At 31.9% G+C, this 17,581-nt stretch overlaps 1 protein-coding gene across 1 annotated transcript; it reads right to left on the bottom strand.

The window, feature by feature from the left end:
- Positions 1–1,235: 1,235 nt before the first annotated feature.
- LOC133332304 (monocarboxylate transporter 9-like) lies at positions 1,236–7,075 on the bottom strand. The gene is made up of 4 exons (XM_061540706.1): positions 6,893–7,075; positions 2,709–2,979; positions 1,441–2,634; positions 1,236–1,375 (listed from the first exon to the last, which is right to left on the bottom strand). The coding sequence occupies exons 1-4, from the start codon at positions 7,073–7,075 to the stop codon at positions 1,236–1,238; spliced, it is 1,788 nt and encodes a 595-aa protein (XP_061396690.1).
- Between the last annotated feature and the right edge of the window lie 10,506 nt (positions 7,076–17,581).

The following is a 17,581-nucleotide window of genomic DNA, read 5'->3' as shown; positions in this document are numbered from 1 at the left end:
CCAAAGGACCAAATGGACTTTTTAAAAACTAATTTTTTCAAGAACCACTAAAAGGACAAAGGACCAAAAGGATTTTTAAAAATTAAATTTTTTAAGTACCACCAAGAGGTGTGGATTTGTTAAAAAAATATTTTTTCAAGGACCTTTAAAAGGCCAAAGGACAAAAAGGATTTTTTTAAAAAATATTTTTTCAAGGGCAGCTTTATTTTTTCATAATCTCGCAATACAATATAATTGGTCATAAATGGCTTTCTTCGATTTCAAAAAATGTCTGAGTTTCAAAGGAACGGTGAGACAATACTTACCACTATCTGAAAACCTTTCGAAAAATTTAAAGTATTTTCAATTTTTCTCATAATGATTCATTATTCCAATTGTTTTCCTGTGATTACGATGATACTTACGTTAAAAAAACTTAAAAATTTGCTTCGGTAAATGAACGAATACGGGTGAGTAATTAGCTTATATAAACTTTGCTTCGATAAAAAAATATGGATTTTATACCCCAAGTTTCTTTGAGAGGGCGGTCGATTTGCAAACGTCGGTCCGCATGTCTGTCGGTTTGGCTGGTGCTCACAATAACTCTCGAAGCATTAACATATTTCATTCAATCTTTGCAAAACGTAATATTTTTCCAAACATAGTTCGAAGATAGGAAATATTGGTCCACTTCTTCTGGTACCTCGCTCACACAATTGTTCTATTTTTTTTTCATAATAAAATGCCAATGAATTTTAAATTAAATTTGCTAAATCTAATTTTAACAATATCTTTAAAAAGTTTGAAGATGGGACTTATCGCTGGACTCCTTCTTTTAATCCAACATCAAACGAATGGAATGTTTCATTTGATCGAAAAATTGCAAATCCTAATACTTTTACCAAACCTAGATCCAGTCCGAATGTGGGGTCCATGAAATTGAGTATCCGATTTGCCCCTGCTACTATTTTTATCAATAGTACATCAAGATCGAAGCCGGAATCTATCGTCCAATCCACCTGGTACCTCCCCACAAAGTGTCAACATTTTGAAATTTCGTATGACACAAATCGCATCTTCCGATTTTATCGGATAAATGCATGCTCGTCTCAGAAGACAAACTTTTCTTTTACAGTTTTCTGTGAAACACTTTACACTTCTTTGCGGTTCGTATAACGACAAAAACTGTAAAGTGACGATTTTCGCTACGACCTATTATACAAATTATACCTATGATACATTTCATAAAAAATATATCAAGAATCGATTTGTGGAGATTTGTTCTTCAGATTTCTACGTATAAAGTATTCTAATAACCAAAATAATAACATAAGACCGGTTAGGGCATTAATGCTGTGGATGGTGACGGTATAACCAAACTTATCGGTAATGGTACCTAAAATAAAAAGAAATATTCATTAAATTAATGCTTCGTGATTCATCCAAATTTGTCGAACTTACCCAACACCGGCCCCAATGAAAACGATGTAATTGAACTTAGAATCAACTGCAGACCCGATGCGGCGGGTAAACGTTTCAATGGCACATAACTTGGTATTATCAGCGGAGAGAAAATTGTACGAAACCCTTTACCGAAACCGATAAAAATAAACGCAGCCACTACAACATAATATGAATCGGTTTGTGTGACAATAAAACGTCCAATGGAAACGGCTAAAATTCCGAATGCAAAGAGGAGACTATTTGAAAGTTTAACTTTTTCCAGCACCAATGGAGCTAAGAACCTCACCGAAATATCCATACCAGCCAAACAGGACATGGCAATGGATATTTGTTTATCGTTATAACCGAAATTATTCAAAATAAAGGGAGTCAAAACAGAGAAGTTAAATTCTCCGAACATCATAATGGTCATGCCAACGGCCAAATTGACAAAGGTGAAATCTTTGAGGAGATCTAAATCGAAAAATAGAACAATTTTTTGCAGCACAGAGAGATGACTCCTTCGCTGGGCCTCCTTTTCTTCTCCTTCAGCTTCCAGTAATGCATTTTGTTTGGCTTTTTCTTTCTCCTCGTTAGAGTTCTTTTCCAGCAGAGCTTTTTCCTCGGCACAGGTGCAATGTGTGGCTTCCATGACGCTTTCCAAATTTGTAGCCTTGCTGGGGGATTTTTTTATTCTCTCTCCCAATTCATAACCACTCTCACAGTTATTCTGCTTGGAAATAAATCTCCTTGTAGGCCTCGACTCGTCTTTGTTCAGGGACAACTTCGAGCCATACCAACCATCATTTGCCCGGGCCACCATGGGTGTACCAGGTTCGGTTACTTCATATTCCGATTTTTCCAGTTCTTCCTGCTTTTGATTTTGGCAAAATTTACATTTTCCTACAATTTCAGAGGTTCCATTATTTTCTTCTGTTATCCTTTCTTCTTCCTTTGAGGGCTTTGGTGAATGCCACAACACCGGCTGCAAAGTTAAAGAACACATAAAAGCATGAAGGGCTATTGCCGAATATATTAAAATAGAACCCTGTGGTCCATAAAGTCCCAGAAAAATCGTTGAAACATAAGGGAATATAATAGGACCCAATCCTGTAATGGTCCAGGTAAATCCCGTAGCCCGGCGTCGTTTATTTTTGAAATATGTATTGACAGCCAATGAATTTGCGGCCATAGTCAGACCTCTGCCGATACCTAAAAACGAAGGAAAATAAAGTGAATCAGAATCAGAAAATGTCTAGAATTATATTTCTCTTCCTCACACTTACCATAAATCGATGAAAAACATACCAAATATTTCCAAAAATTATCACAAAATGTTGTAAAAAATATGCCTGAGAATGCGAATAGACTCCCCACTAAGCCCACTTGGCGAAATGTAAATCTACGGAACATGGCTCCATTGACAAGACCCACCATTGATGCTACTGCCATTTCGACATTTATAATTGTGGTAATCTCTTTGGCATCGAATTGGAATTTCTCCATACGTCGTCTATAGATAAGGCCATATTGTTGTAATGGTGGGAAAACTGATAGCTGGAAGTAATTAAGATAACATAATGATTATGTATTAATTTATAATTATAAGGTAGAGGCTTTTTTATTAGAACAAGTGAAAACAATCGTTAGGTTCGGTCGGGCCGAATTTGTCATGCGCTTCAGGGGAGGGCACCAAAAATACTATATTGCATCATATTTTTATGGAAACATTTTCTAAACTTTCAACTTAACCCGCGTCCTTTGGAAGTGGGCTTGACGTGCGTACAACATCATGTCGATTGGTCAGACTTATCATTTTTGAAGGCACATTTTCATGAAATCTGACGATATTATGAGATCTGCATCCATATATCTTGTGTGCGAAATTCTATGGAATATGATATATTATTTTAAGTGGGTTTCGAAAAAAAAGGGGTTTATATCCAATATATATATATATATATGCATCCAAAGCCGCCTGAGATTCTAATAACCAACCTCGGCATTATCATCAACACATTGCACAACACAAACAGGAACGGATGGAGGTAAATGACAACACTTAAAAAAGTAAGGACCCCAACCATAGCACTCAATTTAAGGAGACTTTGTATCTAGGCAACGATATATGGAGGATAACCTCGGTTAAAGCAGACCAATAACCTACATACTCAATAATCTACATAACTGGCTCATTCAAACACTCGATTGTTGTTTTGTGCACCACTAAAATAAAGTCGGATGATATTATATTTTTGGTTCAAATTCGTTCGTTATACGATACAGTTTGTGGATGAGGTGCCAGGAGCACCTTCTCCAAAGAACACATATACTGATTTAATGAAAGATTATTAGAAATATTACGATGTACAAAGATAGGTTCGAATCGAAATGTTTGCCTCTTTTTGGCGGATATACCAGAAGAAGTGGACCAATGGGTACAATAGTTGTTGAGATTCTTCCTTGAAATTTTAAAGGGGTATCCCTAAGACGTTTTAGGTCCATACTTTATCCAAATGAAAGTTTTGGCAAAATTATTACGATGTGCACAGTTTGAATGAAATTAGTTTCATATGAGCTTCACAAATTTAAAAAATGTGTGTGGATTTTCTAACAGTACACAGGCTTGAGTGGAATATTAGGTTGGCAAATCGGATGCAACGTTCATATTATATTATAATTATAATTAGTTAGTCATCAGAAGGAGTGGACCTGTATTCCCCATTTTTTAACATATAACTTTGGAAGAAATTTAACAAAATGCAAAGGTTAGATGGTATCGGTTACTTATTTCGAGAGGAAGACGGACGGACATTTTTAAATCGACGGTCGAAAATGTGTGGAATCTAAAATAAGTATTTCGTTAAGGCTGAGAATATTAAAATGTTTTTTTTTATTATTAGTTTTTTCTTAGAATACAAATGCATGGATTTTTCATAGAATCCAACATAAGGTGGATTGTATATAAAATTCACAAAAAAAGAATGAAAGCGAACTTATCTGGCCTATATATAACGGTACTGCCTGATTTCCAATATTTTGAAACTGCCGCATTTTCCAACTGAGGTGGTCCTATATACAATTTTCGTCCAATTTAAAGTATTTTGAAGGCCCTGGTCGCAGTTTTGCAAATTGTGTGACTAATGTTTTATTATGAGTTGTTAGTGGGAAGAAAACTTCTTCGTAAAAATGTTCGATGTTGGTCCATGTTTCTACAATTTAAAAACTTACAGAATACCCCAATCTTACGAGGGTAGTTCGGAAACTTGTTAGCCTAGCACAAAAAGCGCTGTATAAACAGAAAAAGTAAGTGTTTTGGAAACTTTCATCTCTGTCATGAACACGTGTTAAATTTGTTTCGATCTGAAACAGGCGTTCATATAGAAACAGGTGTTCAAAAAAGACGCATCACGAACCCTATTGAAATTTGAAATAATCCGTTCAGATTTAGATATAGCTCCCATATATAGTTTCGTCCGATTTTAGATAAATAGTGCACCAAACTCCCAATATTTGTCCGATTGGTACACAATTTTGCACAGAGTATTGAATTAGGTCTAGATGTTGCCAAGTTTGGTTGAAATCGGTTCAGATTTAGATATAGCTCCCATATATAGTTTCGTCCGATTTTAGGTAAATACTGCACCAAACTCCCAATATTTGTCCTATTGATACAAAATTTTGCACAGAGTATTGAATTAGTTCTAGATTGGTGTGTGCCAAGTTTGGTTGAAATCTTTTCAGATTTAGACGAATAAAGGTTCATGAAATTGCTAATATCATGGGCATCTCAAATGATCGAGTCGATTTGCATGAAGAACTACAGATGGAAAAGCTTTCTGCAAGATTGGTGCCGCATTTGTTAACAGTCGATAAAAAACGCATAAGATTGAACATTTCTCAAGCTTGTTTGGATCGTTTTAAACGAAATGGATTTTAAGCGTCGTTTCATAACTGTTGATGAGACATGGATACACCACTATACTCCAGAGACAAAAGAACAATCCAAACAATGGACTGAAGCTGGAGGAAGTACCTCAAAGAAGGCAAAAACAATTCAATCGGGGGGTAAGGTTATGGCAATGGTTTATTGGGACTTCAAAGGTATTTTTTTGATTGACTGACTGAAAAAGGGTGAAACAATAAATTCCGAGTACTATTGCAACCTTTTGGATCAATTACGAGTAAATATACAAATTCGAGAAAAACGTCCTGACTTACGAAACAAAAAAAATAATTTTTCATCAAAACAATGCACAAGAGTGTTTCAACAATGACTAAAATCGAACGAATTAAAGTATGAGTTGCTTGACCACCCACCTTATTTTCCTGATTTAGTTCCCAGTGACTTATTCTTGTTTCCAATTCCTTGCTGGTAAGCGTTTTGCCTCAAATGAAGTTGCAATTACAGTTGTAAACCACAGTTTTAAAGACCATGAGAAAAACTATTTTAATTAAGGGATAGATATGCTAGAAAAGCGTTGGACTAAGTGTATTGAAATTTCAGGAGATTATATTGAAAAAAAAAAATATTTTTGAAGAAGGGCGGTTCGGTACCCTTGTATGTGGGTTGCAAAAAGAGTGAACGAATAGACCCAATAACAAATGTTTGCTCGAAATTTTACGATGTGAATATATTAAATTAAATCAGAAACTGAATTCTATTCATATGAAACATACAAAGAAGTGGACCAATAGGTTCATTTTTTCGACATAATAGGTTCCATATTAGAATTGGCAAAATGTCAAAAAAATTGGATAATAAATTCCCCCATTTTTAACTTGCTCAAAGTTTGAAAATAAATATTACGTTATGATAGTTATGGATAAAATGTGTTATCAGACGGAAGGACTTTTGTAAATCTACCACCAAATTGTCACAAAAAAAATCTGTTATATTGATAATGAGATGGTATATTATGTTGAGGAAAAAGAAATCCAGAAACCCGTTTCTGGTCAATTGCTATTTTCAAACAGTCCAATTGTTGACAGTAGAGATCAGAATTAAGCGTTTGGCCTTATGGACCAAATGCATAGCAGAACCTTCATGGCCATTAGTGCTGCTTTGGCCACCGTTTGAGGTGCTTCATCACTCATTGAGAACGATCGTTTTCACACATGGTTATTGTATGTGATACATTTCTCATCTCCAGTCACCATCCGTTTAAGAAATGAGTCTATCTCATTCCGTTTGGCCAAGGCTTCGCAGATGGAAATTCGATACATCCTATTTTTTCTGTTAATTGGTGCTTCTTTTTGAATCCAGTTTTGTGTAACTGGTTTAAAACAGTTTTATGGTCGATTTTTAACTCTTGGGTTGGATGTTGCGACTGCTAACATGCGACGAAAAAAATAATAGATTTCTATTCCCCCAACCTAATATGTTTTTATCGTTCTTTAACAACTCTGCATAAAATGTTATTTTCTGTCTTGCACTAATTTAGATTTTTTAAATATTATTTATACTCACATTACTTAAACCGGCAGCTATGCAAACAACCCATCCCCAACCACCATCGGGTGCTACAAAATTTGGACCCAAATCACTTTTGTCACGATGTTTTCTTTTGGATTTTTTGGTATTGTTGTTTGCTTGTATGCAAACTGTGGCGTTGGCGGTGGGTTCGTGTAATCTGGATTTCTCCTCAGTCATGGTGAATATTAAATTATTCTGGAATAAATAAAAATTGTGTTTTTATTATTAAAAATAGCTTTGATATTATTAAATAAAAGATTCTAGTTCTGAAGTTTTTAAAAACATTTAATAGACTTTTTTTTAAATATATGAACTTAGCTGAGATATTAAAAAATATGAAATCGATAATAAAGTAGAAAAATGTTTAGAAAAACTGCATTAAATGTCCTAGCTCTGATATTATTTGAAAAAAATATAATAAAATAAAAACTGTCAGGTCTGTATTTCGGAAAAAAAAATTTAAATACAAAATTTCCATCTTTGCTATTTAAAGATTCAAAATGTATAAGATATTCTTTAAAAAATCATCTTTAAAAGTATTCTTTGAAAAATCCTCGCTTGAGAAGGACATTGAGAAAATATTCTTTAATAAGTCCTCACTTAAACTATGCTATTAAGGGACCCCCCATTCTCGGGGTCAAACATTTTGTTGATATAATTCGAATCTACACTAATTAAATAATGTCCCTACAAAATTTCAAATGAAAATCTCAAGAAGTCTTGAAGATATAGCCGATTTATTGTGTCAGCATCAAGTGACGGCTGAAGGGCTTCTCAAACTTTAAACGCGTTTTTCTCTAAACATTAAAAAAAACATATTCTTAAAAAAAATCACGTTTATATGAAATTTAAAAAATATTTTTCGAAAAATCCTCAATTGAAGTGAACCTTGAAAAAACATTATTTGAAAATTCTGCACTTTAGATGGATTTTGAAATATAATTATTTTAAATTCCATATATTTTTTATTATTTGAAAAATATTCTTTAAAAACTGCACGAGTTTCGTATATAATATTTTTGGAATAAAAAATAAAAATCCGTGATTTATTGGTCATTGATATAATAATATTCCTTGATATTATTCTTAAAAAGTTAATAAAGTTAAAAATTAAAAGTTATTATTCTTAAAAAAAATTCCTATTATATAATGGCAAATTTGTCATACTATTTTGTGTCTAAACTATGACCACTTTCTCTGCTGGGAATGAACTGCCTGTTGCCATCTACCACAAACCGGCAAAATGTTTTGTTTACATTCGATTCAACGTACAATTCTCTTGTGTTGAGAGAGAAGATATTGAAAAATAAACTACTGCGCATGGACAAAGAAATGTCAAAACCCAACATATGAGACCTTCAGTTGGAAATTACACATGATTTCAGGCGGTTTATTATTTTTATTTTCTAAAAAACAAAATTAAAAAAAAAGACTCTACAACGCCATATTCACATGTCAATATCAAACTTTTGAAAATGTTTTTGTTTAATCGATTTTTAATTAAAAAAAACTGCAAATTGTAAATATTTCTTCATTGTAGGCCTTCACTTTTCAATCAACGGAAATTTATATTTTGGAATGACTCATATGCTGCTACTTTGTTAATATTTTTTTTTTGTTTTATATATACTGATATGATGCAATAATGTATAGAACTTAATTTGGTCCATTTAATGATTCAAACACAAATTCTTATCTACTATGTTTTCATTATTAAATATTCAATTTATCAAAGAGATTTCAATATCAACACACTTTTATGTTGTTGTTAAGTACTTGAAAATGTTGTTTATGAATTACGTTCGGTCACTTCACTTCCTATTTCATGTGTCAAACAAAAAATGTATATTTCCTCCTTGTCACATGTTTGCTGTTCCAAGTCTAGAGAGCTACTAAACGGCAAAGGCCTATGGTTGGCAACATTTCATTGAATATCAATACAAAATAGAAATAACAACAAATAGTATTCACAGATATTCGTACATACATATTAACATACATACATTATTAACAGGGTTGCCGTTTGTGATGTTTATGAGGCGGAAGATTAAAGTAAATTCCGTATAAAAATTCGTTCCGTATAAAAATTCTGATGTAATAATTCATTATTATTTCGATATAAATTTTATTAATTTTAAATAACTTTAAAGAAAGTGGTTGGCGAATTTTTTAAAATGTAATAAATTTAAAAAATTAAGACGAGAAAATATTAAACCTTTAATGTCAGAATATTTATAAAACTTGTGTATTAGATTTAGTCTTCTTGCAGAAGTTAAAAAAGTTCGAAATAACAACCAATGCGTATTTATTTTAAACCATCAGAGAGTGGTAATGTGTTAGCTTGAAAATATGTTTTAAGGTGTTTATGAGAATTAAAATGTATTAGATTATTATAAAAACAATTTTTAAAGATTTAAAATTTTATTTAAAACTTAGATTAAAAAAAAAAAAACCAAAAGAGCATATAAGACATTCAAAAAGGGGTAAGCTTTGGTTTTTTTATTCATTATTTTTTAAAGAGAAATTTTCTTGAAAAAAATATATATTTTTTTAATTTGTTTATCATTTTTTATCAGGTTTTCGATTTTTTTCAAAATTATTATTTTTCAGCGCACTTTGTAAAAACGATACAGGCCACAATTATGGACCAATCTTCACGTAGGATGGAATCTGCCCAATGAAGACCCCTATTGTTTTTGGTAAACACCGGTTAATATTTAGGGGATGAAATGGACCAAATAAGTTTTGTCCGTTTTTCTACTCGCTCCAGAGGCCGCAATTATGGCCCAACCATATCGAACTTTTACATGTAGAAGGGGAATAAGCCAAAGAATAAGCATGCCTGTTTTGATAAAGATCGGTAAATTTAGCAGGTCAAATGAACCCTGTCTTTTGTATGAAAAATGACAACATTTGTATTCTACGGCGTATATATTTACTCCTGAAGGACATAGACCCGAGAAGTTGATAGTATATCCAAGAGTATATATTGTCGTATGTTCCACGGATGTGGGAGTTACACGTAAATATTTACAGGTGCTTACGTATTCATATATTATTTAGTAACCCACCCTGGAGGGCGGAAATATGGCACTGATCGCTTTGAAATATTCAATGAGGTTCCAGTTATGGTCAAGGACAACGCCTATAATTTTCGGCTGTATAGTCGGTCTCGTCCGACTATACAGCTCCGCTCACTGGTTATACATATTTTATATTTTTTTCCAATAATTTTAAGAGTGACAATTTTTTGTAGAATAACTTTTAAAGACTATAATTGACTTCTCAGAGCGTTTTTTAAAAAATGTTTTCCAATATTTGTCAGAGTGTACCATTTTTAAAATGTAAGTTTTTTCATTACTATCAGAGTGTCGAATTTTTATTATTTTTTAAATAAATATTAAATAAATATATATATATATTTTAATATTATTTATTTAATATTATTAACCAGTAAGGAATGTAGTCAAGTCCGACTGTGCCGAATATTTGACATCGCCTTTTCGAATAAACATTGACATGAAATTGAACGAACTTACATATGGGATCTTTATCTAAAAGTAAACCGACTTCAATCCCTAAACATGCCATTCGGTAACGTATTCTAAATTTTGTAAATTGATTTAAAGTAAACTTTATACACACTATTTGACTAATGTAATCTTAATCAGTCACCCATTTGTTATTTGTTGTTCAATGTACCTGAATAGGTCGAAATTATATATGTAAGCTAAACTATATCTACATTTGAACCGATTGCAAAAAAACTTGACACACGTAAGGTTATAGGAAGTGTATGCCAATTGGCCATACTTTGGATCTTTAGTGCACAATTTACATTAAATCGGGCGAAAATATATATGGGAGCTATATATAAATCTGAACCGATGTTCACGAAACTTAGCACACATCATTCTAGATTTAATTCAGTACGTTATGCAGAAATTCGTGTAAATCAAAGGATATATAACGGCTTTGGTGCTCCATTAAAATAAAATCGGACGAAAATATATATGGGATCTGAAACGATTTCCAGGAAACTTAGTACACATCATTCGCAACTTAATTCAGTGCGCTATGCAAATCGAATGCTATATATGAACTTTGATGCCCCATTTACCATTAATCGGATGAAAATATATATGGGAACTATATCTAAATCTGACCCGATTTTCTTCAATTTCAATAGGGTTCGTCCTTGGGCCAAATAAGTGACTTCATCCAAATCTGATATTCTTAACATTGTAAAGTACAGAACTTTACAATTTAACATCTACAGACGAACAAACAAGCATAAATCGACTCAGAATGTGTTTCTATGCATATTTGCAAAAGGAACCATGGGTCTATCTCGTTTACTTGTGCCTGTTACAGACATATGCACAAAGACATAATACCCTGTACCACAGTGTGGTGAAGGGTATTAAAACTATTCTACAATTTGTAAGGGCTTCGAAAAAAATATTTAAAAAATAACAATAATAAAAAAATTGTCTTCATCTTAGATTTTTTAATTGTTTATTTTATAATCGGATTAGATTGTTTAGATGTTTTTAATATTTATTAGGGCGTAGATTAATATCATTTTTAAGATTTCTCATATTTTAGATTTTTTGTATAATTTGTTTTATATATTTTTTATCATTTATATTTAATTGTTCCAATAACGAATATCCCAAATAGTAGAATAGTTTCTCTGGATGTGTGACATGTGGCGTCGTCTTTTACCTTAATTTCTTCAATTCTAAGCAAGAAAAAACTGGTTATCGTTTCACGACACCGAACACCGCTGCTTGCGATTGACCGGACTCGTTTTCATTAAAGAGGCCCAATGATTTCTCTGCCGAAGTCATCAAGATGTAATTGGGCCTCGTCACTGAAGATAATTTATTTTCAAAATAAAAATTATATGTTAAAGATTTTTAAAGATTGTAGACTATTAGTAAAATTATATAGTTTTTTAATGTTTTTCAGGCAGTAAATTTTTAAAGAATATTTATTGAGAGCTTTTCAAAGCGACAATTTTTTAAAAAATATTTTTTGAAAATATATTTTATTCAGATTAGATTTTTTAAGAAAATTTTAATGCTTCGTATAACGTCTGTTTTCTTAATAAAAACATTTTTTTCAAAATTAATCAGATATTTTTTTTTATTTTTTTGTTAACAGTTAAAATAATATTTGCTTGAGATATTTTTGAAATTATCATAGCTCATTTTTTTTATAAAAATACTTGTTCACGATTTATTACAGTGGCGATTTGTAAAATGAATATAGTCAAAAATATATATGTTTTTTTTAATTAATCAGAGATTGGATATTTTCCCTAAAGTTTGTCAGAGAGTTGATGTTTTCAACAACATTTCCTGTTATTAGTTCGTAGATGTTTTTAATGAATATTTTGTAAAAAATATATGTTTTAAGATTATCATAAAAAAATTAAAAATATGTTCCATTTGAAGTCTTACCACAGCTTAGAATTTTTAGCATATTTTTATTAGGCCTTCAAATAAAATTTTAACATAGTTGTGATTTTTGAAGAAAGATTTTTACAGAGTTTATATTTTTTAATGAATATCATTTTTTTTCATCGTCAAGTAGTCATTACATTTAATTCCATCGCAAAATTCAAACAAGCATAAGCTGATCAATTCCGACCACTGTATCATTCAATACAATATTTTCGTATCATTGAATACAATACAAAATTTTGATGATGTTAATTTTTGAGATTTATTTGCAGTATTAATTGCTTATTATTTATTTATAATGATAAAATAATGTTGCCGATATTATTCTACACTTGTTTTGTGCTCGGAAATACCTCGGTTTTTCGAAAATTTTGTCAATTTGAAATTATGTCTGATACGATTGATATTGAAATTCTATGAATTGGGGTTTGTTGATTATGTTTGTTTGTAACGATTGATAAAAGTTTTAATTAACCTTGATTTGATTTCGTATGTATAATTATCAGTTAGTAGTATCCGAGTAAAGAACACCTGTGATAATGTAGATAACAGATGTGTGTATGTGAAACAAAATGATAACGTCAGCCGGATATATTCGCATAAAAACTAACCCAAAAATGGAAGTGGATCAATTTTAGGTATTTTGAATGCCCACCTCAAAGGTACAATTTTATTCTTGATCAGATTGATTGGTCGATTACGGATGGTAACCATAGTTTAGTGGCGTTGCCAGTTGCCAATTTTGAATTATGGATGGCAACTGTTGTCAACTTCAGTTGCTTCAAATATAATTTTTCGGCAACCATTTATTTCTGGTTGCTGTATAGTCGTTTTTAGCAATAAGAACTGAAATTTGTAGGCTTCCCATAATGGTTAAAATTACTACGAAATGGCGAACATCTTCTTCTGGGCTGACATTTTGGGTTGAGCCTTGCCAAGATTGAAGTCATTGGGACTTTTGAAAACTTCCCTCCACAAAAAAACCTCAGAGCTGCACACACTTTTAAGAGAGGAGGAATTGCTGTTAACCGTTCGGCTTTTCGGAAACCAGGGTTTAATGCTTCAACTATGTGCACAACGGCATCTTTTGGTAGCCTAAAGTACGTATTAATGCCAAAATGAGCAGTTGATTGAACATTTATCTAAACATAAACATCTACTCACAGTACGGATTGTAGTTTGGATTTGATTTATCTCTTAAATGCCTTCTAATAGATGATACGCCTTGCACATAATTTTCATCATCAAAAAAAAAAAAAAAAAAAAAAAAAGTTCCAAGGAGCTTAAAATTAGTTTTTCTGAAATATTCTATTCAATTTTTTGTTTGTTTACAATTTTTCTAGTTGTGGAAGTGACAAAATAGAATTATCGACAAGAACTGAGAAAATTTGATATTCATAATGTTAAGTTTTATTTCAGTGGCGTTGCCAGTTGGAATCGCAACTGCAATTTGGTTGCTTTCCATAATCGACCCATAAAATTCTTTGTCAATTTAGCCATGTCCCATCGTCTGTATGGTAAACTCACAACGGAGCATGCATTATTTTAGATAGAGCTTTGAAATATTACACATACATTGCTACTAATACTACGATGATTGGTATTGAAAATGGGATATATCAGCCCACTTTTTAATTCCCGCATATAAAGTTTGAATTGCGACTTTTTCCAAATAAGTTAGTATTTGGTATTTTTAGTTTGCGAAGCGGTAGAAGTTCAATATATGTCCACGCTTTTATGTAACCCGTCTCATCTTTTCTTCCAACAGAAGGAGGCTGAAATTTCCAAGTTGAACTAAGTTTGGACGAAGTGAAAACTTTAAATGAAATTGGTTACTTCGTTCGAGGGTTATTGTGCGCACGAGCCTGCCAGACGGACGGATATTTGTAAATCGACTATCGAATATTTTTAAGACTTTTTCCAAATAAGTTTGAATTTGGTATTTTTAGTTTGCGAAGCGGTAGAAGTTCAATATATGTCCACGATTTTATGTAACCCGTCTCATCTTTTCTTCCAACAGAAGGGGGCTGAAATTTCCAAGTTGAACTAAGTTTGGAAGAAACATTACGAAGTGAAAACTTTAAATGAAATTGGTTACTCCGTTCGAGGGTTATTGTGCGCACGAGCCTGCCAGACGGACGGATATTTGTAAATCGACTTCAAATTGTCTGAAACGGATTTGGCCCAAATAAACATGGGGTAAAAAATACCCACGAAGTTTTTGAAAATATTTTTATGAGAACAATGTTTTTAATAATATTTTTATTATTATTTTTTTTTTTAATTTCTTATTGTTTATGAGAGCTTACTTACATGAAGAATATTTTCAAAAGGTGTTTATTTTTTAGATATATTGTTTTACAGATTTGTATTTTTTAAGGTAATTTTTTTCAAAAACTATTAGATCGTGGTTATTAATAGTCCCGACTTTTTTATTGCAAATTTTATTTGGTGTGTGTGTCCATTATACTGGCCACTGTACCCTTCAATGAAAATTTTTAAAATAGAAAATTTGTATATATTTTGCAATATTATATGTATTATTATCTATTTATAGTGATAAAAATATGTTGTAGCCATTCCTCGCTTGTCGTGTGCTCTGAAATGTCCCGGGATTCCGATCATTTTGTTTTTTTTATTCTATGAATTTTATTTGATATTATTTGCTGGTCGTGTGTCTCGGGATTCTGATAACATTTTTTTGTAATTATATTAATTTTGTTTGATAATATTTGTAACGAGTGATAAAAGTTAATTTACCTTGATTTGATTTCGTGTTTTTATCAATATGTTGTATCCGACGGAATACGACATGATAACATAGATATCAAATGTGTGAAACAAAATGATGTCTGATCCAAGTCATAGAGAGGAAACATCGAGGAATTATATGGTGAAATAATTTTATTTCAAAACATTATGAAATTGTTCGCAATCTAATTTAGCTGTATATTTAAAGACCTATCACAAGTTTTCAAGCGAAATTTTATTAACAAGCGAAATTTTATTAATTTCGACGACGGGCCTACCTGTGCGAGGTGCATCCTTAACATCAAAAATTTCTGAACTACGAAACCAAAATTGCACATAATTGGCTGTTACAGTTTTGGATTTTTTTTTTTTTTTTACTGGAAAATGTCACCCTTCCAACGAGCATAAATCTGAAATTGTTTGATCAATACTTTACCAGACATCTATAATGGATTTATATTTCCCCAACCCAATACATATATATATATATATATATATATATATATATTTATTGACTCTTGTTTTGATGTAACCAACGTATACATTTTAGTTTTTTAATGAAATTTTTTCAGCGAAAATTAAATATCCCCTTTTTTGTGTTTTTATTTTAGCTGAATTTTTAAACAAAAAAAATTGTAATATGCCAATTCTGGCTGTTGAAAGATGAACACAAAATCTGAAAAAATTCAACATAAATCCAGCTTTCGACACTGTTATAATGTGACTTAGACCAAGTATGTAATATGCAAAACAATCCCGTAGCAAGGTATGCAAGGATCCAAGGAGGAGGTATGGTGTGATAACAGCAGGATGATGATTGTACCCTCAGCCTTATGGCTAATGAGGGGGCTTAACTCTAGTTTAGTAAAAACGATTAGATTCTATTTTTTACCCTAATTATGGGGATATGTTTTTTTCTTGGGGGACATACCCGAACGTACGGGTACCCGGTTCTATGGATAATATAATGGGTACCATGTTAAAGCTTATAAAAATACCTTTCCAGTGAGTGGTGATATCTAAAAAAACTGGGTTTTGGATCACAATTTGTTTAAAAAACTCTCTAAAAGTCGAACTTAGATCCATTATTATTATATCGGCCGGGAATATTTTTAAGACTTTTCCTATGAACAGTTTTTAGTATCCGTTAGAGTAGTTAGAATAAATATCTAAAGAATATCAATTTTTTAATTAGGGGTAAGGGTCACTCATGATCCGAAGGTATCAGGTAAGGCTGGGTTTTTTGAAATTCGTACTAGAACGGCACGGCAAAAGTACTAAGGAGTACTAAATATGGTAACATTTGTATTTGAAAAACCGGTAGAGCTTGAACGCATAAATTTGGAATGGTGGTCACTGGTGGAGTGTAAGATAGACGATTTTTGGAAATTCGAACTATGGGTATCTGAAATGTACTAAAATATTACAATTTCGTAGCATGTGAATGGATAGAGCTAAACACTTGAAATGTGGAATGCGAATTAAGGTCTAGAAGTAGGGTCGATATTCGAAAATACCAAAAAATACTAAATTTGGTATAAGTAGAATTTGGAGGAACGGATTCAGCTCCATCCTTTTCTCCAAATCCCAATTGTAACAAATGAGTACAGTTTCGTAGGATTCGGATTAATTTGGATTCTGGATTCCTGGTGAATAAACAAATCTTCTCGGAAAATGTTTTATATACAATCCCAAATCGACATTGCCTTGCAAGGTATAATAAAAACAGGATAGAAAACCGCAGAACTATTTAGTATAATATTTTTCTTAGATTTTTCTGAGTAAAAGAGGAAATAGGTCGGTGAAAACAACGAATGCCGATTTAATGTTTTGGAGAACACCATATTAAATCTTATAAAAGACATTTTTACGGAATATTTGGAGATCAAAAATCTCGTCCTATAGTATTTAGTTTACAGTTCAGGATAAAAAAAGATTCACAAGGACTCGAGATAGATGAAGAATATGTTTTACAAAAATATTCCTCATTAGATTTGACTAAGTCGTACTTTACACTATTTGCCATGGGCATTCGTCATGAGAGTTTTCACTCTCTCTCATTGGTAAATTGAGAGTGGAGTTGGAAAACATTGCCGAGTTAGGAACAAAAAGTACGAAAGGATACCTTAAATTTTACTTCAAATGATAATAAATCATAATTATAGAGAAATATTCGCCAATATTTATAACAGTTATTCCCATAAAAACTATATGTTATATTTTAAGCGTGAATGAATTCACGAATAATAAAAAATCTACTTTTTGTTTTGATACGTTCATGTAAATTCGTACCTTTTGTGAACAAAAAGTACGCTTGTTACAAAATTAATAATAGGCCAACTCTTATTACTCTCAATTTACCAAGAGAGAGAAAAAAACTCTCATGACGAATAGTGTAAAGTACCTCTAAGAAGTTGTGATTTCAAAATTAACCTGCACTATCCTGAAACAAAGATATACT

This window comes from Musca vetustissima, unplaced genomic scaffold (assembly GCF_032173495.1).
Source record: "Musca vetustissima isolate MV318-11 ecotype Yass unplaced genomic scaffold, APGP_CSIRO_Mvet_v1 utg5888, whole genome shotgun sequence".
Classification (NCBI taxonomy): domain Eukaryota; kingdom Metazoa; phylum Arthropoda; class Insecta; order Diptera; family Muscidae; genus Musca; species Musca vetustissima.
Note: the sequence above shows the minus strand (reverse complement) of the source record. Positions and strands in the feature narration are given on the sequence as shown.